The sequence below is a fragment of the Odocoileus virginianus genome, chromosome 6 (assembly GCF_023699985.2).
Source record: "Odocoileus virginianus isolate 20LAN1187 ecotype Illinois chromosome 6, Ovbor_1.2, whole genome shotgun sequence".
NCBI lineage: Eukaryota > Metazoa > Chordata > Mammalia > Artiodactyla > Cervidae > Odocoileus > Odocoileus virginianus.
This window is the reverse complement of record NC_069679.1, coordinates 3,996,007-4,023,517: the sequence shown is the minus strand read 5'-3', so window position 1 is coordinate 4,023,517 and position 27,511 is coordinate 3,996,007. Positions and strand designations below refer to the sequence as shown.

General features: G+C 38.2%; 1 protein-coding gene across 1 annotated transcript in view; it reads left to right on the top strand.

The window, feature by feature from the left end:
• The window catches only part of HOMER1 (homer scaffold protein 1), a 125,460-nt gene that overhangs the window by 27,977 nt on the left and 69,972 nt on the right, over nucleotides 1-27,511 (top strand). Inside the window, exons 2-3 of the mRNA XM_070468605.1 lie at nucleotides 18,080-18,236; nucleotides 24,649-24,780. Of these exons, the coding sequence (XP_070324706.1) occupies nucleotides 18,080-18,236; nucleotides 24,649-24,780 (289 nt within the window). The remainder of the gene's footprint in view (nucleotides 1-18,079; nucleotides 18,237-24,648; nucleotides 24,781-27,511) is intronic.

Sequence of the window (27,511 nt, the reverse complement as noted above, 5' to 3'; positions counted from 1 at the left end):
AATTAAATTTTAAAAAAATAATACTATTTTGTTACCCTTGAACAATTACTGTAGCTCTTCCTATGGAAAGAGTTATTCTTGAGCTTTAATTTTCATCAAATTACATGCAGTTGAAGATATTCAGTTGGCAAACAGCTTGCCTAAAATTGCTTTAATAAATTCAAAGTTGCTTCTATTAAGATTTTTATGCTAGTTTTTCAGTAATTCTGCCCTTATTAAGTAAATATATTATTTGAGATGTATGAGGAGAAACTTCTTTTTAACTGAATTTAGAATAAATTAATTCTATAAATGGCAGAGGGTTGATAGGTTTTAACTGGATGAAGATTTGTATTAGTGTATTAGTTTGCTATGTCTGCTGTAATAAATTACCACAAAGTTGGTATTAAGATAACATACATTTATTCTCCTGCAGTTCTAGACGTCAGAAGTCCGAAGGCAGGGGTAAAACCAGGTGTCAGCAGGGCTGCGGTCCCTCGGGAAGCTCTTGGGGAGAATGGTCTCCTTGCCTTTTCCACCTTCTAGAGCTGTCTTCCTCGCATTCATGGTTTATGGCCTCACCTTCACTCCAGAGCCAGCAGTGTAGTATCTTCTTCCCTGACTCTTCTTCCTTTGTCACATAACCTTCTTTACTCAAATCTCCCTCTGCCACCTTCTTAAGGACACTTGTGATTACATATAGGGTCCTTGAGCATAATCCATGGACAGAGGAGTCCATGGAGCCTCCAAGAGCTGGACATGGCTGAGTGACCAGTGCTAACACTAGCATAATCCAGAAGAGTCTCTCCATCTAAGGAGTCGTCACTCAGTCACAGCTGCAAGATCCCTTTTGCCAACAAGGTAACATTCAGAGGTCCTGGACATCATTATTCAACCTTCCACAATCATTTCAAGAGGATACCGAATCCTGTTTTTCAAATGGTTTAATTTTTTTTTTTTGCAGCCCTGAATTTAAAAGATCTGTCAGTTTACTGAAGTCATCTATTCATCTCCCATTTTACATTGACTATTTATAATTTCACCTAGTGAAGTATGGTGCTTGTCCTAACTATGTCCACATCACAAATATTTAGTGGTGATGACTGACAAGAAAAAGATTGTCTGATGTCATATCATTTTCAAAGAATTAATATTTCCTAAAGCAGTTCGTACAACCCACTTTATAAACTTATTTTTATGGAGTCGTGTGTGTATGTGTAGGAATCCTGTAATGGTTCAGAGCACTTTCACAGAAAGTATATAGAACTTTCCCACAAGTACAACTAGTTAGGGAATTACATTTTTAAAGTGAAGGGAAACATTTTCCTGGAAAAACTCCATTATCAGAGGTGAAATGTTCAGTAAAATGCTGATGAAATTAAATTCTTAAATATTCTTTCCAGAAAAAAACCAAATCAAGATAGAAAAAACAATAAGTAGAAAGTAGAAAGTATTTTTGTTAAGTGTATAGTTCCTCTTTTATTAAAATATGCATATTATTCCTGTCATATAATCCTTTTCAGAACTACCCTGTGTGATGAAGTCTAGTTGGTGTCTGAAGCAGATATAAGATACACTGGAATTAATAACTTCTGGTTTCAAAGACCAGTGTTTTCACCTTAGATAGGCTAACACTGTTAGTACAATTGTTATTATTATTGTATTTTGTTAAAGAGGTGAAATCCTTGTATCAAAATACAGATCAGAGAGTTAACTTTAACTATGGTAATTGACATGACTAAAAAAAAAAAGTTTTTAGATTCTTCCAAACCACACTGTCATTCCAATGAGTGTTTTCAAAATACAAGTAAATGGTAGGTGGAACCAGTGTCCATATATATTGATACATCCCATGGAAACACTTAAGCGCTCTTTAACAGTGTTTAACGTGGGCATAGTAGGCACAGTTGTGTAACTATACTACCCCACTTCTGTCAACAGAATTTCAGCCCAGGGGCCAGGCAAGAGTTTCCTTACAGCCATGGACTTGGGTTTGCCGGACAAAAGGAGTCTTTTCCCGTCCAAGGAGTCAGCATAGGATACACTGTGGGCTCTAGAGCCAGGCTGTCTGTGTGCTGGCTCTGCCACGTGTCATCTTGAGAAACACACCCCAACTTCCTCCTGTTCAAAAGAAGGTTAATAGTAACTGCCTCACAAAGGTTGAGAGTCTTGATATCCCTTTTGTAAGTTTAAGCTTTTGTTTTCAAGTTTAAGGGTAGCATATTTGAATCTCTTAGTTTGAATCATCCAGTATATGGGGTTCTTCTTTTGGCACAAGTGGTGGAAATTGTTGTTAATTTATATGCTCATTGATTTATAAAAGGGAAACAGCTGAGTTATTACATCACTCCAACTGCAAAAGGCTCAAATCTCAACTTTTGAGGGTCCCTGTCACTTTTTAAAATTCAATAACTAGTGTTTAAGCTATTCAGTTTTTATTATATCCTGCAATATTTCAGTTGCTACCTCGAATTTCCAATAATTTGCAAAATCAGGAGCAAGGTGAAGCAGGAGGGTTAAAGGTAGAGTGCTGAAAAGAAACAGGAGGAAACACAGCAGCCTCCTGACGTAAGATCAGTATTAGTGGAGAAGAGAACATGGCTGGCTGAGCCTCAGCAGTTGAGCTGTAGTCTTGCTTGGGCATAACAACAAGCAGACAAGTTTTTCCCTGGCAGTGTCGTACAAAATAATGAGTATTATAGGGATCCAGTAGGAGTTTATTATTGATAATCTGCTGAGAGATTCAGGGAGAACTTTAAATCTTAATCCAGTGAAGGCCTTCTTCTAAGCAATTGTTATAAGCCAGAAATTTGCTTTCTGACTGATTAATAATACAGAGGGGAGGGAAGGTTTAGTCTTGAATAATCTATGATAGTTAGCAAAATTATGAAATACTTTTGATGTTTCTGCCAAAGTAGAAAATAATAGAAAAGAAGGAATGCATTTAGGATGCTGTGGATAGGAAGCTGTGATTTTTTTAAGTATTATGTCTCAGCTTATAAATTCATAGAAAATGTGCATTTTCCTCCATGCACATTTATTTATTTCTAAAGCAATTTCTTTTTATTACCATAATGTAAAATCGTCATATGATGACGTGCTGTGCTCACATGCTGTTTGTAATACCCTTGCTGTTAATACCACTGTTTTCTTCTTGAGAAGTAAGACTAGTTTTTCTCAAATATCTCAAAAGAGCGTTTGATTGAAACTCTAGAGCTCTTTTTCACATAGTGAGAGGCTGTTTTTGAGTAGGAAAGATTTAAGAGTAAATTTTACCACTTTGTGCAGAATCCAGGGTATGATGTTTATAGATGAATTGAAGATAACTGGTTCCTAAGTGGTCACTAACTAGTCAGCTGAGGCAACCTTAATTGGAATTCTGGTATTATCCACTTAGCGTGGAATGTCTGCCAAACACAAAGGCTTTAGTAGGATCGATACTCCTCTATTTATCGATTGGTTCAGCTAATATTTGTACTTGTTTAGTCACTAGTCTGTTTGACTCTTGTGACCCTGTGGACTGTAGCCCACCAGGCTCCTCTGTCCATGGGATTTCCCAGGCAAGAACACTGGAGTGAGTTGCTAGTTCCTTCTCCAGGGGATTCTCCTGACCCAGGGATCGAACCCATGTCTCGTGCATTGGCATGCAAATTCTTTACCACTGAGCCACTAGAGAAGCCCCAGGAGTTTACTTAATGTTTAGTTAATCCATCATCATCTTCTGTGCTGTGTTCTCTGGAGAACCAGTTAGGGAACTGTCTCTAGCCTTAGGCGACTGGCTTTCTTAGAGTTGATATTTTACAGGATTTCTTAGGACAAGCTTGCTGGTTCACAATTAAAGATGTGCAAATAGTTTTAGGTTATCGTTGTACAGGATAACTCGAGGTATTTTTACACACCATAAAGAGAATTCTGAGCAGATCTATGTGATGGAAAAAATTTGCATCAGTGGAAATTTGTGGATGATTTGTAAGAAGTGTTCTGTAGGCAAGAGTGTCCTCAAATCTGTTTGCTACATGACTCCATTATTGCTTTGCTATAATACTTTTAGCTGTGAACTGTCATTCGCTTTTTAAAAAAAAAATATTTAAGGCTTGTGTTGAGTAAAGTACACAAGTCCAGAGCTCAGTGAATGTTTACATATGTTTTGTTTGTGTAATCACTAAGACAACATTCCACCAGCTGTGCTTTTTTAAAGCAAGAGAGTACATTGCACTAAAATTATTTGCTTAAATTTTTCCTAACTATAAACATAGTACATGTTCACATATTGAAAAGTTGTGATAAAAACATAAGTCATTTGTAATCCCACCACCAAGAAGTCTAAATGTCTTGATATATAATCATTTATTCATTTATTAAGTAATTTCTGAGTGCCTAATATGTGCCAGGTATTTGAGTTGCTGGGAACACAGCCCGGATAAAAAATGGCAAACTCCTTGCCCTTAAGAGATAACACTTTAGCTGGGGGAGAGGGATAATAAATAAGAAAATACGTTGTATGTTAGATGGTGATAAAGGCTGTGGGGAACAGTGAAGAAGGGGGATGGGGCGTCCTGGGAGAGGAGAGGAAGGGCGTTTACACAGAGCCGCCAGGAGGGTCTCACTGAGACAGGAACACTTGAGTAAGCACCAGGAGGCAGAGACCCCGGCGGGAGCGGTGCCTGGCCTCGTGTGAGAAACGAGGAGGCCCGCTGTGGCTGCCGCGGAAAACAAGCTGCTGCTGACCGCTCGGAGAGGGAGCTGGGACCATAACGTGAGGGGCTCTTCTGACCCGAGACGTGATTCCTCAGGAGAATCGGCTTGGAAGTGGGGCTGCCCATCGCTGTTGAGTCTCGCGCTTGGGGTCAGGTGTTCGCAATGCAGCCAGCGCAGCGACACGCCGATGGGAGGGCGTTAGACCTGTTCAGGACTGAGGCTTTTACTGCGAGACGGGAAGCCATCGGAGGGTTTTGAGCAGTGACTCATCTGATTTAGGTCTTATTACTTTAAAATTCTATGTTATGAAAATGTTTTAGACATACAAAAGTAGAAAATGGTACAGTCTTCTCTACCACCATTTTCATACCCATTTCAGTTGCCATCTCATTTTGTCTTACTTGGTTTGTCCTGACCCCTCAACCTTTTCTTTTTTTTTTTTTCTGAAATATTTTAATACTAGTTTGGATTTTTGGAAGGATCACTCTGGTTTATGTATCAGGAGAAGGGAAGGCAGGACAAGGCCGAATATAAGTATATCCTCTAGGGATTTTTTTTCTGTGTATATATGGTTGACCCTTGAACAACACAGGTTTGAATTGTGAGGGTCCACTTAATGCATGGATTTTTTTTTCACTAAATACATACTACAGTACTGCACAATCCAAGGTTGGTTGGCTCCACAGACACAGAGGGTCGACTGTAAAGTCATACCTCGATTTTTGGCCATGCAGAGAATTGGTGTCCCTAACCCCATGTGCAAGGTTCAAATGTAGATAAATTTTTAAACAAAAATTGAATTCTACTGTGTCAATGTTATATATAAACTTTTTATTTACTATACTGGACACCTTATGTCACTGAATATTCAACAACTTTGTTTTTTAATAGCTACATAGGGTTCCATTTTATGGATCCATTATATGGTCCAAATATGGACCATGTCCATAGGGTCACAGAGAGTCAACACACATACCCACCATGATTTATTTGATCTTTTACATCATTGGACATAATTTACAATCTTTGCTTAAAAACAGTGTGGTGATACATCCTTATAGCTGAATCTCTGCACATGTGTGTGTCTGTGTGTGTGTGTGTGTGTATACACACACATTCATGATCATTTCCTTAAGGTAAATTCCTAGAATGCAATTGCTCTGTTGAAGGATATGCACAAAAATTTAAAGCTCCTGATATGCATTGTTAAAGTGTTTTTGGGAAGACTTTACTAATTTATACTCCCACCAGCTGCTTCTGAAAGTATCAGATTTCCTTAAACTCTATTGCTGAACTTTTTCATTAAAAAAAAAAAATGGTTTCCTGCTTTGACAGGTGAAAAAATGATAACTCGTGGTTTTAATGTGCAGTTCTTCAGTTTCTGGTGAGGTTGACTTTGATTTCCGTTTGCAGTTTAAAAAATACGCTCATTCATATCATTTCCTAGCTGTGTGACTTTGGAGAAGTCACTTCGGACCTCTGCTTTTGTGCTGTGAAATGGGTGCTGTGTACCTGCTTCACAGGGTTTTCACGAACATTGAATAAAACCATTTCATAGAGCTAAGTTTTAAAACTTTTTGACCATGACCCCCAATTTAAAAAAAAAAAAAACCGTAAATCCATGGCTAATTCATTTCAATGTATAACAAAAACTACTGTAATGATGTAAAGTAATTAGCCTAGGGAAAAAAAAAATAAATAAAACATACTAAAAAAAAAAAATAAAATAAAGGTGCTTCCATTATGGAAACACACAGATCCAAAATAAATAAATTTAAAAAAAAAACCTACTTTGCGACAAAATATAAATATGTAGCCAGAATTTCATGAAACAATGCGTATACCCTTAGCAAGTGTGATATACTCTAATACACTCTGATATTTTACATTTTCAGTCATTTTTAAAAAATACCCCATTAAATTGATCATAACCCTCTGGGTTGTAACCCAGGGTTTTCTCATAAGCTCTGAGTATATAATGTATGTCAGGTTCTCTTTCGTCTCTAGCGATTATTTCTTGTAGGTCAGAAGTCAGCTGCCTCTAGTAATTCATTCACCTCTGATGCTGCTGCCGCTAAGTCGCTTCAGTCGTGTCACTCAATCATGTCCGACTCTTAGCGACCCCATGGACTGCAGCCTACCAGGCTCCTCCATCCATGGGATTTTCCAGGCAAGAGTACTGGAGTGGGGTGAATTTACCTCTAGTAAATTCATTTTCAGAAAAGCTAAGTAGTAAACAACCAACCAGCCAACCAAATCTGGCTTATTGTATTGCTGAATCAAATTTTTGGTCAGTGAAAAACGAATGTATTTGTGTGGGCTTTTGTGATACCATAATGACTAAACCGTTCTGCCATTATTGTGAAATAAATCTTAACGCATTTAAGCAAAACATCACATCATTACAGAGATTGTATTTGCAAAACCCCAAACTGGGACATAGCATCTGACAGAATTTTGCCTATAATTTTTGTTACCTGAAAAGCTGACAAAGATTGGAAACGTAAATCACTTTTAGTTATATTTAATACAGCCTTTTTCAATTGAAAAATAAAATAATACAAAGCCAGAATATCCTGAGAGACTGGGAACGGGTGGCTCCCATGCATACAGTAGCATGTGCTGTTCACTGGTAGATTTGTAGCTGAACTACTTGAGGACCACTCAGAAAGGAGATAAATCTAATTATTAGCTGTGACTAGAGGAAACTTGATCACAGGAAAGTGAGAGTCACTTCCAAGCCTAAGGGCTGTTGGATGAGAACTGCAGAGAGAAATAGAGTGGGAATGGACTGGTGGCAATTACTATCTGGAAAGCACCGAGGAGTGTGACGTATTTGAGAAGACAACTGTGTTGTTTCTTTGGACCTGTAGTTTAACATTAAATATGTTTTATATGTTAAAACCATTTTTGATGATAAGCCAGGAAAAATTTTTAATGACTCCAAGTTAGAAGTTTGACTGATAAACATTCGCTACTCTCCTGCTTAGTCCTCCATTTTGAAGTATGTCAGAAACAATTTGGTACAAAAATATAAAAATGAAATTTGAATGTCTACTAGAAAATTACTTATTTTGAGTTTTTAGGAATATGCCACATGTATTAGCAAGAATTAAATTCTCATTAACAAGAGGCTATTTCCTTAGATTTCCCTAGTGTATGCTGTGAGTGCTCAGAATATAGCATTATTCAGTGGAAATCATCTGGGGAAAGAAGAATGTTTAAAGTCTAGTGTAATTGAAAGTACAGTGCTACTTTTAAATGTAATTGAGTTGCCATATATTTTAAAATACCAAGTATTTTATCTGAAATGAATAGGATTTTAAATGGGCAAGTGGGACAGAGATGATGTCAGTTGGAAGTTATTTAATAAATAGCAAGGTTCTTCGAGTAATGGATCTGTTGTTTAAATATATACATTGAGTAGGTTTATTCTCTCCTTCCTATGAATTTGAGCATATACTTTTGATCTTTTAAATGAAGCTACTGATTGAAGTGCCCAGGGAAAATAAGTACTATAATCTCTTAATAACTAGTACTGTGGCTTATGAAAGGGCTGAGATTGATTTTAAGAAAAACAAAACCTCTTAAAATGAGGGCTGGTGTATGAGTATAAAACAATGTTGTTACTGTTGAAGTATAATTCTATCATTTAGTAATCTTAAACTTAATTGAAAATTTTAGTTTGATTATAGTTTCTTTAGATATAGTTTAGATATAGTTTCTTTAGATATGCTAATTAAATCAAATACTTGATGTCATGAAAATATTTCTGATGTGCAATTTTTATAACAATTATTTTCTTAAAAAATGTTTTAAATGTTTTATTTGAATGTGTACTTACCCAGTTCAAAGACCAAGGAATTCAGATCATACACTTTAAAAAAAATTCTTCCAGAAAAGACATTTTGTAGTCATTGGTGTCACATTTTAAGTCAGTATGCTTATGTTATAGCAGTGTCCTTTACAATTTTGTATTTGCTGTGTAGCAAACTTGGAAGTTTAAAAAACCATGTGAACATGAAGTCACTCCGTCGTGTCTGGCTACCCCATGGACTGTAACCCACCAGGCTCCTCTGTCCATGGGACTCTCCAGGCAAGAATACTGGAGCGGGGTGCCATCTCCTTCTCCAGGGGATCTTCCGGCCCAGGGATCGAACCCAGGTCTTCCTTGTTGCAGGCAGACGCTTTAGCTTTGCGTCTGAGCTACCGGGGAAGCTTCTAACACAAAAACACAACCCCGGCCTTGACTCGGGTGCATCACTAGATGGCGCTGTTGTGGTACCACCGTGTGCGGGCAGCCGTTAGTAGAATAAACTGCTTTACCTCAGAACAAGCCTGTGGTGGTTGTCTTTTAAAGAAAATTACAAATGGGTAGGTGATCACCTGTTAATAACATGGTAATAGAATCACATAGTTGGTGATACGCAGTCGTAATCTTTGAGCAGCGTCAACGTAGCTCTTTTAGTAAGATTTCTCTCAGGCGTTGTGCTGTGGGGAGTAGTGGGTGGTGGGGTTGGGGAGAGTTTAAACCAATTACCTGATAACCCAGTGGAACTACAACTTATGTTATTACTAGTATAGGACAGTGCTTTTGAGGAAATTCCAGTGCTTAAGCTCCAGCTTGTCTGAAGACATACTGTGCTGAAACTAAATTCTTCAGGCAGTACATTTGAATTTAGATAGTCGTTAGTGTTCAACCACTCCTTGCCCATATCCTTTTGGCTTTAGCAAGTATTGTTCAGCTTTTCCTTCCATTTCAGATTCCAAAAACCAAGCTAAAGATGGAGTGTTCTTTGTCTTACTTCCGGTGTGTTTACTTTCAATAAAGGAGGGAAGTGGACATTCCTGAGACACTTCAGACCCATAGTCAGGCACCTGGATTTCTGCTCCTCTCCTAGTTTTCCTTTATTCCTTTTTGTGAATAATAAGAATGCTTTCATACATGTACTGTTAGTTGAGTGCCAAGCTAAAAATTGTCACCTATTCTGTGATTCTTTGGCGGTCTTCCATAGTGATCCCTAAAGCATTCCTTTCTTAGTGTTAACTGAGATGTAAATGTAGCTTCCTTCACTGTGCCACTTAAGAAGGTCTTTTAGTCCAGTTCGTTGCAAGTTTTAAAAGTTAAAAGTTTGTAAAGGTGAGTACTAGTTTCCTTCCTCATCTTTTCTTCATCTAGCCCCATCCCCATGGGCAACTGCTTTTTACAAATTCTGATTTTTATTTCTCTTGGTAGTTGCCTACATATCTCTAATATGCTGTTATACTGCTATTTCTTGATTAAAAGATTTGGATACTAAATCCTTACAGCAGAAAGTCAATTGATAATGAACTGTTATGATTTCCATATTTCTTCTACCCATCTCAGTCAGTCCTATAAATTTTTCCATTGATTACCTCTACAGTATTAAATGGGGCCCTAAAAATGTAATTGTGTGTACTGTGGGTCTGTGTTGCAAAGTTAATGAATGACCAGTGTGTAGCTAGACAGCCAGGAGAGCCCGAAGACCACCAGTCACATTTTATGGGGGAACATGTTGTTTCAGAGTTTATTATATGTAAACCTCTTTCTTCAATTATCATTTGTGTAATTTTTTAAATGACAATTGCCTGGAATAACTAGGAAGCTTGTTTTATCACATAAAAAGCCTGGAGGCTGATTCATTGAGTCAATGACATAATCAAGGAACCAGATTCTTGGCTTTTCCATCTACTCACAGTGCTGGCTTTCTTCTCAGGTTAACTGCTCTCAGGCTTCCTGGGTGGCACTCATGATGAAGAACCCGCCCGCCAGTGCAGGAAACACAAGAGGCGTGGGTCTGATCCCTGGGTCAGGAAGATCCCCTGGAGAAGGAGGTGGCAAGCCACTCCAGTCCTCTTGCCTGGAGAATCCCATGGACAGAGGAGCCTGGCGGGCCGGAGCCCATGGGGTCACAGAGTCAGACATGACTGAGCGACTTAGCACAGCACTAGCTGACCTCAAGGTCCTAAAATGACTTGTCAAGTCTGGGTGTCACTGCTAACGCAATATTATTCCAGAGAACATCCCTTCTGATGTGTGTATCTCTTTGTGGGTGTACCCAGAAGCTTCCAGCAAACTTTCCCTGATCATCTCATTAGGCAGAACTACCTCAGAGGTTCATTCCTAAGCAGACTTCTGGCGAGGAGGATGGAATTGCATTGATGATCTTAGTGAAGCTCACAGACATGTGGAGGAGGGCAGGGAGCACCATCTGACGTGTGCTAGGAAGAAGCCAGGAGGAACAGTTGGTGGATAGTTAGCCAGCAGTGTCTGTAACAACGTCAAACTCTTCATGGAAGGTATCATCTACTTCGTTTGTTATATCTCTGCCAGGCTGCTTTCTTTTGGAAAATTAAGTAGAAAGTCTTGGAATTGTTTGAAATCATAACTTTCTTTATATCCACTTTGCTACAATATCTAATTGTACTTACATTTCTGAAAAGGATATTTGTAAGCTAGGTATTAAAAAAAGGCTAGAAAATGTATAATTACTCTTTCTTCCCTTGAGCTGGGTTGTATTTATTGGACCCATACTTTTACACTTCCTTAGAACAAAAGTCCATTGGGCAATCCCTTAATATTTGCAATAGTATAAACTTCAGTAGTAATTTTTTTGAAAAACATCATCATTGATTCTTCTTTTTAACCAAAGCTATCCAAATGACAAATGTTAGTTTTTTGTTTTATTCCTAGATCTAGAGCTTTTATTTCTCTTGGCAAATAGTTTTCTTGTTTTGCTTCAGTTTGTCAGGATCTTCCTTTCTTATCATACAGATAGACGCCTGAAAGTTAAATGCCATAATTCTTTATGTCAAATTTTATGAGTTTAAATAAACTTTATTTCTGAAACAAAATTCTGACTTTACTACATTTTCCTCAGGGCCATCTAGTCTTTACATTTCTCTACTTTTCTACATCCATTCAAATTGTAGCGTTCATTACTGTGATGACGACATTCAGAATTCTTTTTTTAAGCATTTTATTTATCTATTTTTGGCTGTGCTGGGTCTTCTTTGCTCCACGAGCTTTTATCCAGTTGTGGCCAGCAAGGACTATTGCAGTTTGCAGTGTGAGGGCTTCTCATTGCCTTGGGTTCTCCTGTTGCAGAACACAGGCTCTAGGCCCACAGGCTTCAGGAGCTGCAGCGCACGAGCTCAGTGGTTGCGGGTCCCGGACTCTCGAGCACAGGCGCAATAGTTGTGGTGCATGGATTTGTTGCTCCACGGCCTGTGGGATCCTCCCCAACCAGGTGGCAAACTCATGTCTCCTGCGTTGGCAGGTGGATTCTATACCACTGAGCCATCAGGGAAGCCCAGGATCTCCAGAATTCTTTTTATAACAACTTCTAGAATTATTTTATGAACCTTCTGGAAAATACTCAAGTAACCTCTTTTAACAGATCGTGAACTATGGATGGAAGAAATTACGCAGATGATTCTCTAAGATTAAAATGTGTGTGTCTATGTGTGTGTGTGTGTGTGTGTGTTTAGTTTTTTTCTCTAAGCTCATTTAAAGCATTCCCTGGCAAAATCTATTGGCTTTTAAAATTGATTTTTAGATTAATATTTAATTTCTTAGGAGAGTTACTCTGTGGTGTTATATCTATTTAAGAAATCATACCGTAGTAAGGACTAAAGGCCTCGATTTTGTATTATGCTTTATATTCTGGTAACAGTAATGTCAATAAAGATGGTAGAATATATAAATTAGCTTTCAGTGAGATGTATTTACCCCCAAATTTATCTTTCCATTCTCATATTGTAGTTATAAATCTAAGTCCTATGAGATGTTACTGTGTTCCATGAAGAATTCTAGGGTTGGATCATTTTGCTGCATGCTGGGTTATTCAGGGTTAAATGGATTTCTTTACTGCAGGACTTCTCAGAACTTTATGTTAACATGCTTTATAAATGTTTCAGAGTGGGACACATATGATGTTTGCAGTACTTATTTAAACATGGAGCACTCAGTTCTAGGACTTTCATTCCATAGACCATACTTTGGAAAACGTTGGTCTTTGATGCAGTTGGTTTTGTGTGAGTTGTTATTAAGGAAGTAGTGTGTCTAACCTTTATTTACGAGTGCCTTCCAGTTTGTTTGAAAAGGTATTACCACTTGAACACTTGGGGTAATCTGTGTCAAGTGCTTTTCAGATCCTTTAAGAGATAAGAGCTTTGAAATTTCAGGTATGGCTTCTCTACTGCTCTCTGCAGCTTTTCTCTAAAATGAAACTTATCCACATGCTTGATATTGATATGTATCTTAAATAGACTAGTGATAATCTCTCTTAATGATTCTCAAAACTTTTCACTCCCCCCTGGTTTTCTCTGTTGAGCCCCGAAGTAACATTTTAAGTTCCCTGCCTGATAGTTTTACATGCGCAGTCTGTACGCTTTTGAACTTGGTCAAAACTGAGAGCTCATCTTTCCCTCACAACCAGCCCCCAGTTCCTGACTTTTATTTTCTGTTTACCATCCTGCCTAGGGGCACTGTCTTCATTTCAGTTACCCAGACCAGAAACCCAGGAGGCGATTTCTTCACCTTGGCACTGTTGACATTTTTGGCTGGATAGTTTTTTGTTGTAGGGGGCTGTCCTGTGCATTATAAATATTTAGCAACATCCCTGGCTTCTTCCCATTAGAAGCCAGTAGCAGTCTTCCTCAGCTGTGGCTGTCCAAAGTGTCTCCAGACTTTAAGAAATGTCCCCTGGGAGACAGCTCACCCAGTTTGATGAACCACTGCCCTACATCCAAACTGTTACTTAATCATACTGTGTCTACTTTCTTAATTTACCTTTAATCCCTTTTCATGTCTTCATTCCACTCCCTAATCTCCTATCCTTTTTATTTTTATTTTACTACTTGGGATCCTTTGTAAGATTCTGACTAGCATCCCTATGTCCAATGTTCAGTTCAGTTCAGTCGCTCAGTCATGTCTGACTCTTTGCGAACCCATGGACTGCAGCATTCCAGGCCTCCCTGTCCATCACCAACTCCCGGAGATTACTCAGACTCATGTCCATTGAGTCGGTGATGCCATCCAACCATCTCATCCTCTGTCGTCCCCTTCTCTCGCCTTCAATCTTTCCCAACATCAGAGTCTTTTCAAATGAGTCAGTTCTTCACATCAGGTGGCTGAAGGATTGGAGTTTCAGCTTCAGCACCAGTCCTCCCAATGAATATTCAGGACTGATCTCCTTTAGGATGGACTGGTTGGATCTCCTTGCAGTCCGAGGGACTCTCAAGAGTCTTCTCCAACACCACAGTGCAAAAGCATCAGTTCTTCGGCGATCAGCTTTCTTTAGAGTCCAACTCTCACATCCATACATGACTCCTGGAAAAACCATAGCTTTGACTGGACAGACCCTGGTTGGCAACGTAATGTCTCTGCTTTTTAATAAGCTGTCTAGGCTGGTCATAGCTTTTTGTCCAAGGAGCAAGCATCTTTTAATTTCATGGCTGCAGTCAACATCTGCAGTGATTTTGGAACCCCCATGCAAAATAAAGTCTGTCACTGTTTCCATTGCTTCCCCATCTATTTGCCATGAAGTGATAGGACCAGATGCCATGATCCTAGTTTTTTGAATGCTGAGTTTTAAGTCAACTTTTTCTCTCTCCTTTTTCATCAAGAGGCTCTTTAGTTCTTCTTTGCTTTCTGCCATAAGGGTGGTGTCATCTGCATATCTGAGTTTATTGATATTCTCCCAGCAATCTTGATTCCAGCTTGTGCTTCATCCAGCCTGGCATTTCGCATGGTGTACTCTGCATATAAGTTAAATAAGCAGGGTGACAGTATACAACCTTGATGTACTCCTTTCCCAATTTGCAACCAGTCTGTTGTTCCATGTCCAGTTCTAACTGTTGCTTCCTGACCTGCATACAGATTTCTTGGGAGGCAGGTCAGGTGATCTGGTATTCCCATCTCTTGAAGAATTTTCCACAGTTTGTTGTGATCCACACAGTCAAAGGCTTTGGCATAGGCAATGAAACAGAAGTAGATGTTTTTCTGGAACTGTCTTGCTTTTTGGATGATCCAACGGATGTTGGCAATTTGATCTCTGCTTCCTCTGCCTTTTCTAAATCCAGCTTAAACATCTGGAAATTCACAGTTCACATGTTGCTGAAGCCTGGCTTGGAGAATTTTGAGTATTACTTTACTAGTGTGTGAGATGAGTGCAATTGTGCAGTAGTTTGAGCATTCTTTGGCATTGTCTTTCTTTGGGATTGAAATGAAAGCTGACCTTTTCTAGTCTTGTGGCCACTGATGAGTTTTCCAAATTTGCTGGCAACTTGTGCAGCACTTTCACAGCATCATCTTTTAGGATATGAAATAGCTTAACTGGAATTCCATCACCTCCACAAGGTGTGTTCGTAGTGATGCTTTCTAAGGCCCACTTGACTTCGCATTCCAGTATGTCTGGCTCTAGGTGAGTGATCACACCATCATAATTATCTGGGTCGTGAAGACCTTTTTTGTACAGTTCTTCTGTGTCTTCTTGCCACCTCTTCTTAATATCTTCTGCTTCTGCCAACCCACCGTCTTCAGTGCTACTGAATTTACTGTTCTAAAATGCAAAGCTGTCCCCTATTTACATGTCTCAGTAGTTCCCAGCATGTACCTTCATGAACTGACTTCTCTATCTCTTGCCTCATTCTTCAAAGTTACTCACACTCACCGAGGTTCATGCTGTGCCATGGTTTCAGGCTCTTCTTAGGCATCAGCTTCTCCATAGTAGCCCTTACCCATTTACACTTTCAGAGTCTTTATCATGCTGAAGAGTATTTCAGTTGTTTAACATGTTTGTCTTCCCACACCAGGTTGAACTTGTCAAAGGCAAAGACCATTTCTCTCTGTTTTATGCATGTAGTAGATATTCAGTAAAAGTGTGTATCACCTATTTGTATGCCCTGGTAAATGTGGTATCACCCTCATTACTTCTTGAAATTCTCTTCACTGTTTATCAGCTGTAAACTTATTTTCCTAGCCTTTATCATCCAGATGATGATGGCTAGGCTTTTGACCACAGAAATCTTGAACTATAACTTTCTTTAAGAAATCAGAAAAGAATTGAAGAAAACAGTGTGTTTAGTTGATGTCAGATGTCATTTGCTTGTAAAAATAGCTAGTTTACCCTAAAGACTTTTATTCAGAATGGGATTAAATTGAGTGGAATAATTGTGCAGATTAATTACACTGTGTGAATTAATATAGTGTGAAAGTATTTATTGGACTCAAAACATTGTGTTTCCATTGAATAAGGATTTGATGATTAGTCATATAAGGCTTGCAAAAGCAGTATCATTGTCTTAACAGTTTTACTTTTTTGGAAAATATATGTACTAGAAAACATGCTTCTATCAGCCTACACTATCTAGAAATTTACCCCCTGTCAAATGAAAAAAAGAAGTACCAAGTCAATAAGAACAAGTGGCCTATTTCCTTTCTTTATGTGTCTTAATAAATAGAATTTTGTATGAGTGAATTTCAGTATGAATCAAAGCTAGTAGCACTCTCTAAACTTAAATTACAAGATGAGAAAAGAAAATCAGAGGTTATAGGACTTTTGGACGACAACCCAAATGTTGCACCAGCCTCGCCATGAAAGTCAGAGATTTTGAGGATGGGAAAGGGCGTGAGTAAGACCTACTCCTAGTTTGGAAGACTCAACTGGCATAGTGCGTTGCCAGATCATTCATAATTATTTCTTGAATGAACCTGTGTATAATGGCAGTTAAGCCAGAAGTGATGACTTCCTGCTTCATTTTTTAGGGAGAGGCATAAAATGTATCGCTCACTTCCTTTCAGAAGTGATTCTTTCATAAGAACAGTTGTTATGAAGGTTTCCAGAAATAAAGCCGGGAAGAGCCTGGTTATATACAGGAAAGGTGCCTCCCTTTCATAACAGCTCTCTAAGGGCTAAAGTAAATCAAAGGAGGCATATGTAACACCCAGCCCATTATTACTAATCCGAAGAGTCATTTTGCCAAAGACCAAAATTTGCCTTGCCTGTTTTCGAATTTCACTGTTTTCCATACTCTCCTTTCACGTCTTTGAATTTAATATTGGAAAGTTTTTTTTAGTTCTTTAAAATGAAAAAATTTAAACGTGCTTAATTTTAACTTTACCTAGTACCAGTTAAAATTCTCCTTAGGACCTTAAGCTGCTTTAGGAAAGAAGAGTGTTATGTCAGTGAAAGAAACAGTTGGCCTCCCCCAAATTTTGGTCAGTGCTTATTACCAGGGAATTTTTACTGAAAACTTGGAAAATTTTGCTTTATAATGGTTCTGTTACATGCAGATTTTTTTAGGCTTGTTCCTCAGACTGTAAAAGCAATCTGTAGTGATCATATTTTGAATATATATTTTTGAATAGTTTTGGTTCTTGAAATGATAATTATAAAAATCTCTATTTAAGGCCTTACTCGATTTAGGTAAAAGATACTGTGAAGATGGATTACTTTGTTTTCCTTGTATTTTTCAGTGTAGTAGAGATTATATTGAGTATAAACTTTCCCAGTAAATTCCTCCCCAGAATTATGTAATTTTAAGTGGGTAAAAACTTTTAGCTTAGTGACAGCCACATATAAGATACTTGTATTTTAATAGCACATCGTCAGTTTTATTTGTAGTGGTTTTGTTCTACAAAGGCACCACAAACACTGAATTAGTGATATTGAACCATCGTCCTGAGGGAGACACAAGGTTAGGTTCCTGTGAGCCTTAGGTCACATTTTCATCAGCCAATCAATAGCCTTGTTTGATTATGTTTCTATTTAAAGACACCCTATTTTATATATATTATTGATTCATTACCATTAGCTTGTGGCCAAAAGCACTCATGCCTGAACAAAGCTTATATAACATTTTTTCTCCTTGAGGCACATCACAGTCTGCTTATACCTAAGAACAGACAGCACTCAGCACTGTGCTTGGGGGCCGTTTGAAACAGTGCAAGTACCAACAGAAAGCACGAAAATGCAAACTCCATGGTGCTAATCGGTTGCAAAAAGGACAGTTGTTTATAGTGTGAGAGCTGAAACAAGAAGGCTGAGTATTGCCTTGATCAGCCTCAGGTGGAGCATGTGAGGTCACTGGGAAAGACCAAGAAAGTACCACAAGTATGGATTTTGTGGTTACAGATGCCCTCTATGGAGTAGGCAAAATCTTGGATACAGAATCTTCAAATAGTTAGGATTGACTAGTTGTTTTAAAGAAGCGTATGGTTGCACATCTCCAGAGTATTCAAATCTAGAAGAAAGTTTCTTACATTTTCAAGGACGTGGGAGCTTTTGGTTAAGAGGGGTTACCCCGCAGTTTTCATGTTCTCTTGTCCGGTGGAATCAGGGCGGCTGCTTTCAGCCTTTTGTTTTCTCCCCTGCAGGGAACAACCCATCTTCAGCACTCGAGCTCATGTCTTCCAGATCGACCCAAACACAAAGAAGAACTGGGTGCCCACCAGTAAGCATGCAGTTACTGTGTCTTATTTCTATGACAGCACAAGAAACGTGTATAGGATAATCAGCTTAGACGGCGCAAAGGTAAGTTCCACTTACTTTAAATAACCTTGCTGTTCTGCTTTATATTCACTGTTTCACAGTATTCACTTTAGTTTTATTCAGAAGATTTTTATCTACAGTAAAATAAAACATTTTCTTTTCTGTTTTAAAAACCTACTTTTTAAAAAGCAAAATCGATCAATTTTAGGGTAGCAACTTTTTCACCTCCTAAATTACTTCGATTAACCACCTTATATATATATATATATTGAGTTGAGGGCTTCTCCCATGGCTCAGTGGTAAAGAATCCACCCACAGTGCAAGAGACACAGGTGACATGGGTTTGTTCCCTCCCTGGTCAGGAAGGTCCCCTGGAGGAGGAAATGGCAACCCTGTCTAGTATTCTTGCTGGGAAATCCCCTAGACAGAGGAGCCTGGTGGGCTACAGTCCATAGGGTCACAAAGAGTCAGACACAACTGAGCACTCATGCATGCATGCAGGCATCTATTGAGTTACATGCTGAAATATTCTACAAATTTGATTTCAGTTTATTTGATAAGTACTCATTGCATATCTGTTCTGTTGGGCACTATGCTAAGTGCTTGGAATAGACAGTTTCTACTCTTGAGCATGTAATCTAATGAGGAACTAGACTTCTTTTTAGATATACTGCTATAGTCCAAAGGCAGTTCAAAATTCCTCAATCATAGGAAGTCTTTCTATATTAAATTCAGTATTCAACAATAAAGTCAACATCCATTATTTAAAAGAGAAATGTATGGACAAGACCTCTTTTTTTCTGATGTTTTCCTGATGTCATAAGACCTTTCCATTCCTAGGAAATTTTTGGGTGCAGTGCAGAGTTAAGACCACAGAATCTGGAGCAGGAACATCTGGTTTGAATATTTATTTTAATACTCCCTAACCCTGTGACCTAGAACAAGTTATTTAGTGTCTTCGTGTCTCAGTTTTCTCATCTGTAAGAAAAGAATTAATACAAAAAACCACATCATTACACCATAGGATTATTATGAAGTTTAAATAAATTAATTTAGGCAAAGACACTTAATGTATATACAGTAATCACTATACAAACACTGCTGTTGTTTCTATTAGTATTATTAGGCTTTTAATTACGTATTGTGTAGTGGTTTGAGGGAAGACAAGATAATTTAATTTAATGCTTTTCAGTCTGCTTTTTCTGTGGGCTCATCCCTTATCTCCTTAACTGGGTTCTAGGACCTCAGGGGCTGTTTGCACTTTGTCTTATTCGTAAGTAACTAACATGTATTTATTTGAATAATTGATCCTCTTTTCATTTTTACTCAGGATTTATAGGACTTGGGAAATAGCACCAATTAATTTCTGTGAAATTTGCTTTAATGAATAATTTTGTAACATTTTGTAACTGTTTAGTGAAATTAACAGATATTAATTATTATAATCTCAGACCCTGGAATGTTAATGCATCTGTTTTTTCCGACTTGAACCTTCAGTTCTGTGTAACTCATATTTGTCTCTTGGCCCAAACAACAGATGAGATGTGGTTATTAGAGAGGGCAGTTAAATGGTATATAAAAGTAAAGTAGGCCCAAGTCCATTGTGATTAAATAATCCTCATGTGTTTTTCTTTCTGAAGCAGTATGAACTATTGCTTCTGTCATTTCCATTTTTGAATGTACTTTGCAGCTTGTAATTATGAGGCTCTTATATAACTCAGTGAAAAAGTTCTTTTTTTTTTTTAGTTTGTTTCATTTAACAAAATTTACCTGCTATACCAGAGTTATGTTTTCTATCACATTTTCTGTTATCTAGTTATTTTTTAAACTGATGCTATTAACAAAACAATAGAATGAGAAAGACTAGAGATCTCTTAAAGAAAATTAGAGATACCAAGGGAACATTTCATGCAAAGATGGGCACAATAAAGGACAGAAATGGTATGGACCTAACAGAAGCAGAAGATATTAAGAAGAGGTGGCAAGAAGACACAGAAGAACTATACCAAAAAGATCTTCACGACCCAGATAATCACGATGGTGTGATCACTCACCTAGAGCCAGACATACTGGAATGTGAAGTCAAGTGGGCCTTAGAAAGCATCACTACGCACACACCTTGTGGAGGTGATGGAATTCCAGTTGAGCTATTTCAAATCCTAAAAGATGATGCTGTGAAAGTGCTGCATAAGTTGCCAGCAAATTTGGAAAACTCAGCAGTGGCCACAGGACTGGAAAAGGTCAGCTTTCATTCCAATCCCTAAGAAAGACAATGCCAAAGAATGCTCAAACTACTGCACAACTGCACTCATCTCACACACTAGTAAAGTAATACTCAAAATTCTCCAAACCAGGCTTCAACAGTATATGAACCGTGAATTTCCAGATGTTTAAGCTGGATTTAGAAAAGGCAAAGGAACCAGAGATCAAATTGCCAACATCCGTTGGATCATCCAAAAAGCAAGAGAGTTCCAGAAAAACATCTACTTCTGTTTCATTGCCTGTGCCAAAGCCTTTGACTGTGTGAATCACAACAAACTGTGGAAAATTCTTCAAGAGATGGGAATACCAGATCACCTGACCTGCCTCCTGAGAAATCTGTATGCAGGTCAGGAAGCAACAGTTAGAACTGGACATGGAACAACAGGCTGGTTGCAAATCGGGAAAGGAGTACATCGAGGTTGTACACTGTCACCCTGCTTATTTAACTTATATGCAGAGTACACCATGCGAAATGCCAGGCTGGATGAAGCACAAGCTGGAATCAAGATTGCTGGGAGAATATCAATAAACTCAGATATGCAGATGACACCACCCTTATGGCAGAAAGCAAAGAACTGAAGAGCCTCTTGATGAAAGTGAAAGAGGAGAGTGAAAAAGTTGACTTAAAACTCAACATTCAGAAAACTAAGATCATGCCATCTGGTCCCATCACTTCATGGCAAATAGATGGGGAAGCAATGGAAACAGTGACAGACTTTATTTTTTGCGGGGGATGGGGGGCGCAAAATCAATGCAGATGTTGACTGCAGCCATGAAATTAAAAGACGCTTGCTCCTTGGACAAAAAGCTATGACCAGCCTGGACAGCTTATTAAAAAGCAGAGACATTACGTTGCCAACCAGGGTCTGTCCAGTCAAAGCTATGGTTTTTCCAGTAGTCATGTATGGATGTGAGAGCTGGACTCTAAAGAAAGCTGATCACTGAAGAACTGATGCTTTTGCACTGTGGTGTTGGAGAAGACTCTTGAGAGTCCCTTGGACTGCAAGGAGATCCAGCCAGATCATCCTAAAGGAAATCAGTCCTGAATATTCATTGGGAGGACTGGTGCTGAAGCTGAAACTCCAATCCTTCGGCCACCCGATATGAAGAACTGACTCATTTGAAAAGACTCTGATGTTGGGAAAGATTGAAGGCGAGAGAAGGGGATGACAGAGGATGAGATGGCTGGATGGCATCACCGACTCAATGGACATGAGTCTGAGTAATCTCCGGGAGTTGGTGATGGACAGGGAGGCCTGGAATGCTGCAGTCCATGGGTTCGCAAAGAGTCGGACATGACTGAGTGACTGAACTGAACTGATCTCAGTTGAACTACTACAGTTCCCCATTGAAGTAGTTTTTTGGTTAAGCACTGGTAGTTTATTTGATGTAGCTAAATGAGTGAGTTTCTTCTTTCTATCCTTGCTTCTGTTTCTGCACAACACAGCTGTGAAAACCTTTAGGTGCTCCTGATTCAAAAATGTCCATTTGTTTGTCACTTACGGCCATTACTGTGCATGTCAGGTGCATGTCAGGTTTGCTCAGAGGTTTCCTAATCCTGCTGCAGACATCGGCATGGCAGGGGCCAGGATCAGGGCACTATGTGTCAGTAATGACCCAGCATTTCTACTATTTTTCCTTGAAAGAAGCATGAACTATGGGATTGAGAGACATAGATATTAACTTTAAAGAACTAAGTTTTTCTAAAAGTGGATTTATAGTAGCATTCTATTTTAAGAATTCTAATAAATTATTTTAAATGCAGAATCATCTATTATTTTAGAATTTTGTTCACTGATTAAAGAATCCCAAAACAAGTCATATGCAGGCAAGGAAAGATTCAGGAAGGGGATTCAAATGGAGCTCTTAAACATAAAAGCAGAAAGAAGTTAGTTTGAAATAGCAAGAAATAGGTCAGTAAGCAGCAGCCGCAGTGTAAAGAACCCTCCTGCCAATGCAAAAGATGCAGGTTTGATCCCTGGGCCGGGAAGATGCCCTGGAAAAGGAACTGGCAACCCACTCCAGTATTCTGACAAGTACCCCCGTCAGCGAGCCCTCAAGGACCACCACATCCAGCCCTGTCTTCCTGTGTCTCAGCCTCTATCCCATCCTGGTCTGTGGTCTTCTCTGCACTTACTGCTCTCTGAAATCTCATTGCTCAGCTACTGGTTTGCTTCTTCATCAACCAACTCTTCTTGATCTAGACTGTGATGCCTAATTATGTTGCTTCTCACTGTTGTATCTCAAGTTCCTAGAACTGTGCTAGGCGTTTAGTAGGGCACACGCAAGAAGCTGCATGTTCAAACAATTCCTTACTATTAGTATATTCTTTCCCACTTAATCTTTCATTTGATGACAGCCCTGCATGTTATGCCCTTTGTGACAAAGTGGCTCAGACAATAAAGAATCCACTTATAATGCAAGAGACCTGGGTTCGATCCCTGGGTTGGGAAGATCCCCTGGAGAAGGGAACGGCTTCCCAGTCCAGTGTTCTGGTCTGGAGACTTACTTGAACAGAGGAGCCTGGCAGGCTACAGTCCATGGGTCACTAGGAGTCAGACTTGACTGAGCGACTTTCACTTCACTTCGGCATTGGTTTGGGCTTCCCTGCTGGCTCAGACTGTAAAGAATCTGACTGCAGTGCGGGGTTCCTGGGTTCGGTCCCTGGGGTGGGAAGATCCCCTGGAGAAGGGAATGGCAGCTTACCCCAGTGTCCTGGCCTGGAGAATCCCATGGACAGAGGAGCCTGGGGCTACAGCCCACGGGGTCGCAGAGAGTCAGACGTGACTGAGTGACTAATGCCACATGTTAGAGCAATTGTTAGCTACACTTTGTAGGATCTAGAATGACATGCTAGGAAAAACAGCTTTTGAACCAAAGCGTAAGGCAATATATTAGTATATAAATTTTGTCAGAGGTAAAAATGCTTATCGAGAAGAAGGGCTTTCATGTAACAACATGACTACTGTCTGTGAGAGAAAGCCAGGCACTATGCTCTTACTGTCTGCTTTAGTGGGACCAGTATCAGGCACTCGTTATAACTTCATCAACACCTCACAGTGAATAAATATGTACATTTTTACTGTTCATGTGGTATATAGATTTAGCTATGTTCTGAAAATGCTTGATTTTTATTCAGAATTTAATAGTTCACCAAGTAACTGCTTATGGATTTGATGACATTATCTGTTTTATTATTACTGAGATCACTTTGTAATCTCAATCTCAATTGCAAAGTCATTAGACTTCTTAACTAAAACTGATTTAGAAGTACTGGCGGAAGGACTGAATGAACTTAAGTTAATGTGGTAAAGGACAGTTGAAATTCATTAAAGTGATCAGCAAAGTTAATATTTAATAAAATAATGATGCTAGTTTTCTAGCCTGCCAGGCCTCTCTGTCCATGAAATTCTCCAGCCAAGAACACTGGAGTGGGTTGCTATTCCCTTCTCTAGGGGATCTTCCAACCCAGGGATCAAACCTGGGTCTCCTGCATTGCAGGCAGATTCTTTACCATTTGAACCAATAGGGAAGCCCAATACTAGTTTTCTAAGGAACTATATTATAATAAAAAATGATAATGAGTCTCATTAACATGATTTTATACCACTTTATACATCAAGAAGTATATGAGTTTGTTTTTCTCTTGAGTAGAGGAAAACTTACTAAATGATTGAAAATCTTTTCTGTATCACAGTATATTTCAGGTAAGTTGGCTTTAAGAAAATTCTTGATGATGGATTTTAGAAAATAGTTTTCAAACAAAAAATTTAGTGTCTTCATTTTTGTAAGATGCTTTCAGGAGGGAGACTTTACTTTTAAATAAGCATCTGTTAAGACCTAGTTGCTTCCAGTGAACATCACCCAAAATTCATAGGCAGTAATCCTAAATGTTCAAAGAGAAGACACTGACCACATTATAAACTCTTTAAAATTCTGTGCATCACAGGAACATTTATTTTGTTTATCAAGTGTTGAAATTTGTGAGAGTGCCATTGTATTTATAGTTCTTTTATTACCATATTTCCACATTATCACTTATAATGTTAAAAACTGTTTCTCTAACTCTCTTCATATGCTTAACATTGTGGCTCATTAGAAATCCTAAGTTTTTATGTAACTGAATAGTCCTGTGTTTGATTGTCTATTTGCAAATTTTTGGCTGGTTCCTCATACTTATTTTATTTTTCAGGCAATAATTAACAGCACCATCACTCCAAACATGACATTTACTAAAACATCTCAGAAGTTTGGCCAGTGGGCCGATAGCAGGGCAAATACTGTTTATGGACTGGGGTTCTCCTCTGAGCATCATCTTTCGAAAGTAAGTTAAATCACAAGATCCAAGTGGAAATCTGCATCTTCTGGTCAGACATCTTATATATGTAATGGAAAATGGAGAGTATAAAATGTAGGAGAAATTTCTTTGATATTCTTGAAACAACTGTAGTGACTTTAGAGCAAGAAGTGAGAGATCAGTAGATTCCACTGTCAACTGGAAACGTTGTATACATTAAATGCAGTCACCATTGATTGTATGTATTGTATTGGCATTTGTGTGGTTAACTAGGTATGGTAGGAAATAAAAGGTGGGAATTATCATATTAATATGGACTTTGCTTGGTGGATAGCACCTTTTATTGATGTTCTGCAACATAGGTAAACACCAAACTCTTCTGAATTGTGGAAACTCAAGCCGATAGTGGTATTTCAGCTTTTTTACATAATAGCAGGCACATATAAATTCTGTTTTATGCTTTGTTTGGGTGAGAATAACTCTGAGCTGTCTGATACAGCACAGAGTAAGATCTAAGAGACCCCCTGAGGAGTTCTTGGAACCAACCAAGTAAATTGCCATGGCTAAAATGGCTGGTAAAATACAGAGCATCACCTGGGCAAAATACTGGAAATAAAGTAGTTGTCCTGCATAGAAACAAAAAGCCATGAAGTGTTCATACAAGCAGCATCTTGAGTTCTTATGGCTGTCTACAAAGAAAAAGTTTATAAGGAAAGGAAAAGGAAGCAATGTCAGGATAATGAGATGATCCAGGAGATGATTGCCCACCTTTATACTTCACATTTAATGCTCACCAGACCCAAAGGTTTATGTTTACAACTTCTCTGAAGTATTCAGTTAAGAGAACAAGCCTACATTTGAACCATATTTTATGTATGATTTGGGATACATAAGATCCGATGACTTGAGAACTGAAATTGCTCAAGTGCAGGGTAATCAGGCTCTTGTTAGATGCACACTGTTAATACTTAAGTTAAACCCAAACTGTTCATTATAGAAATCATTCAGATTCTTAAAAATCAGTTCTTTTAAAAAAAAATCTTACACTTTTGTGAATATTTATTGATTTGGTTATAATTAGTTCAGTAGTTAAAATAATCTTTCTTTCCTTTGGTTTTAGTTGTAAAACTTCCTTAATGTTGTTTTCAAGTGCTTTTGTTGTCTTTTTTTTTAATGTAAATTAGAGTTGAAAGCTCAGTTTTACGACTGTTTGAACTTTCGTCAATGATTAAGACAGTGTTGCCTAATTTCGCTTCTCTTACACCCACCATATTCTCCAAATATATTTCTTGAACTGTGGTAAAAGCATGAGTTTTAGCCTCAAAGTATTTCAACAAAGCAGGGACATAGGCATCCAGTTAAGTGTTGCCCCTCCATAAATAATCCCCTCAGGAAATTACACATTTACTCTAATATTTTTGCCATTACTCAGAACCTTTTTGGAACTTTTCTTTTGAAATTGTCTATTAAACCCTATAGCAAAAACATTAAAACTATGATTATATTATACTTGCTGAATTTCCTGACAACAAAGAAACTAAGTTGTGGATTAATTTCTCAAACTTGTATGAAATAATTTTTGAACCTGAGTAATTTTTTATTATATTAAGTTGGTTCTTATTTATAACTACATCTTTCAAGTTATGGGCAAAAACTAATGTGACAAGGAAATAGTTTATTAAAATCTGTCAATCATATTGTTTCCTCTTATCTGATACTTTTTCTGAGAATGGTGTTTATAGTTAAAGAATTTGTTTTTCCTCTTTAAAGTTAGTGTATATTTTTGACCAAACTGACTGGTAGTGAATCCTAGTATTGTATTGTGAAGGTGGACTGACTATTAGGAAATGACCTATTAGTCAACCCTAGTTTATTTATTCACTAGACTTGGCTCCAGGAGCTTGTGATCAATCTCTTCAGAATGTTTTGGTCCAAAAGTAACAAAACCATGACTTCTTTTCCAAGCTACCTTGAAGATTAAGGTTGGTGCTTTGTAGGGGGCCCAGAGGAGTATATAATCTTTTCCATAAATGAAGCAAGCATGGAAATATTCTGGCTTATTTTTATCATTAAAAAACTGTACATGAAGCAGAACATTATAAGAGATTGGAGGAGTCTCTGAAGGCAATTGTAGACAAGGTGCTCTCAAAATGTGGAGAGCAGAAGCACTGAAAAGAAATGTGTGGTCTCCTAAGGTTGATGGATGCGGAGAATTTCAACTATGCTTGGATTGTTAGAGTGCTTTCCAAGTGGTATTTTGTTATCATGGAAACCTAAGTCTATAAAAATTAACAGCAGCTTGGGTCTTTATGAAGTTGAGAAGAGTTTTAAACATTAACTACCTTGGAATGCCAAATTAGTGTAAGAAAAACTTTATGTACTACTTCAAATTACATAAAGACTAATTATGGTTTTGCTTTTATTTCATTTCCAACAATGTGAATGTTACCTTTTTAGCTGTATATTCAGATTTTTTTTTAACAGTAATATGATATTCTCTTCAATTAGATTAGTATAATAATGCAGATTCAGTTTACTGATCTACAAGTTGTAGGTGGGGGGTAACAGGTTTAAGGTAAGAAGGAAAATTGTTATAATAACAGCTTTAATTTTGACCTTCTGTTTCTCTGCAGTAGGTCAGAATATCATGAGCCTTTCCTTCCAAAGCTTTCCTTCCCAAGATGAAAGTGAAATTGGGGTTGGGTTATCAGGTTTGAGAGGGACCTGTAATTTCATGTTTTTATTGCCAACTCTAATA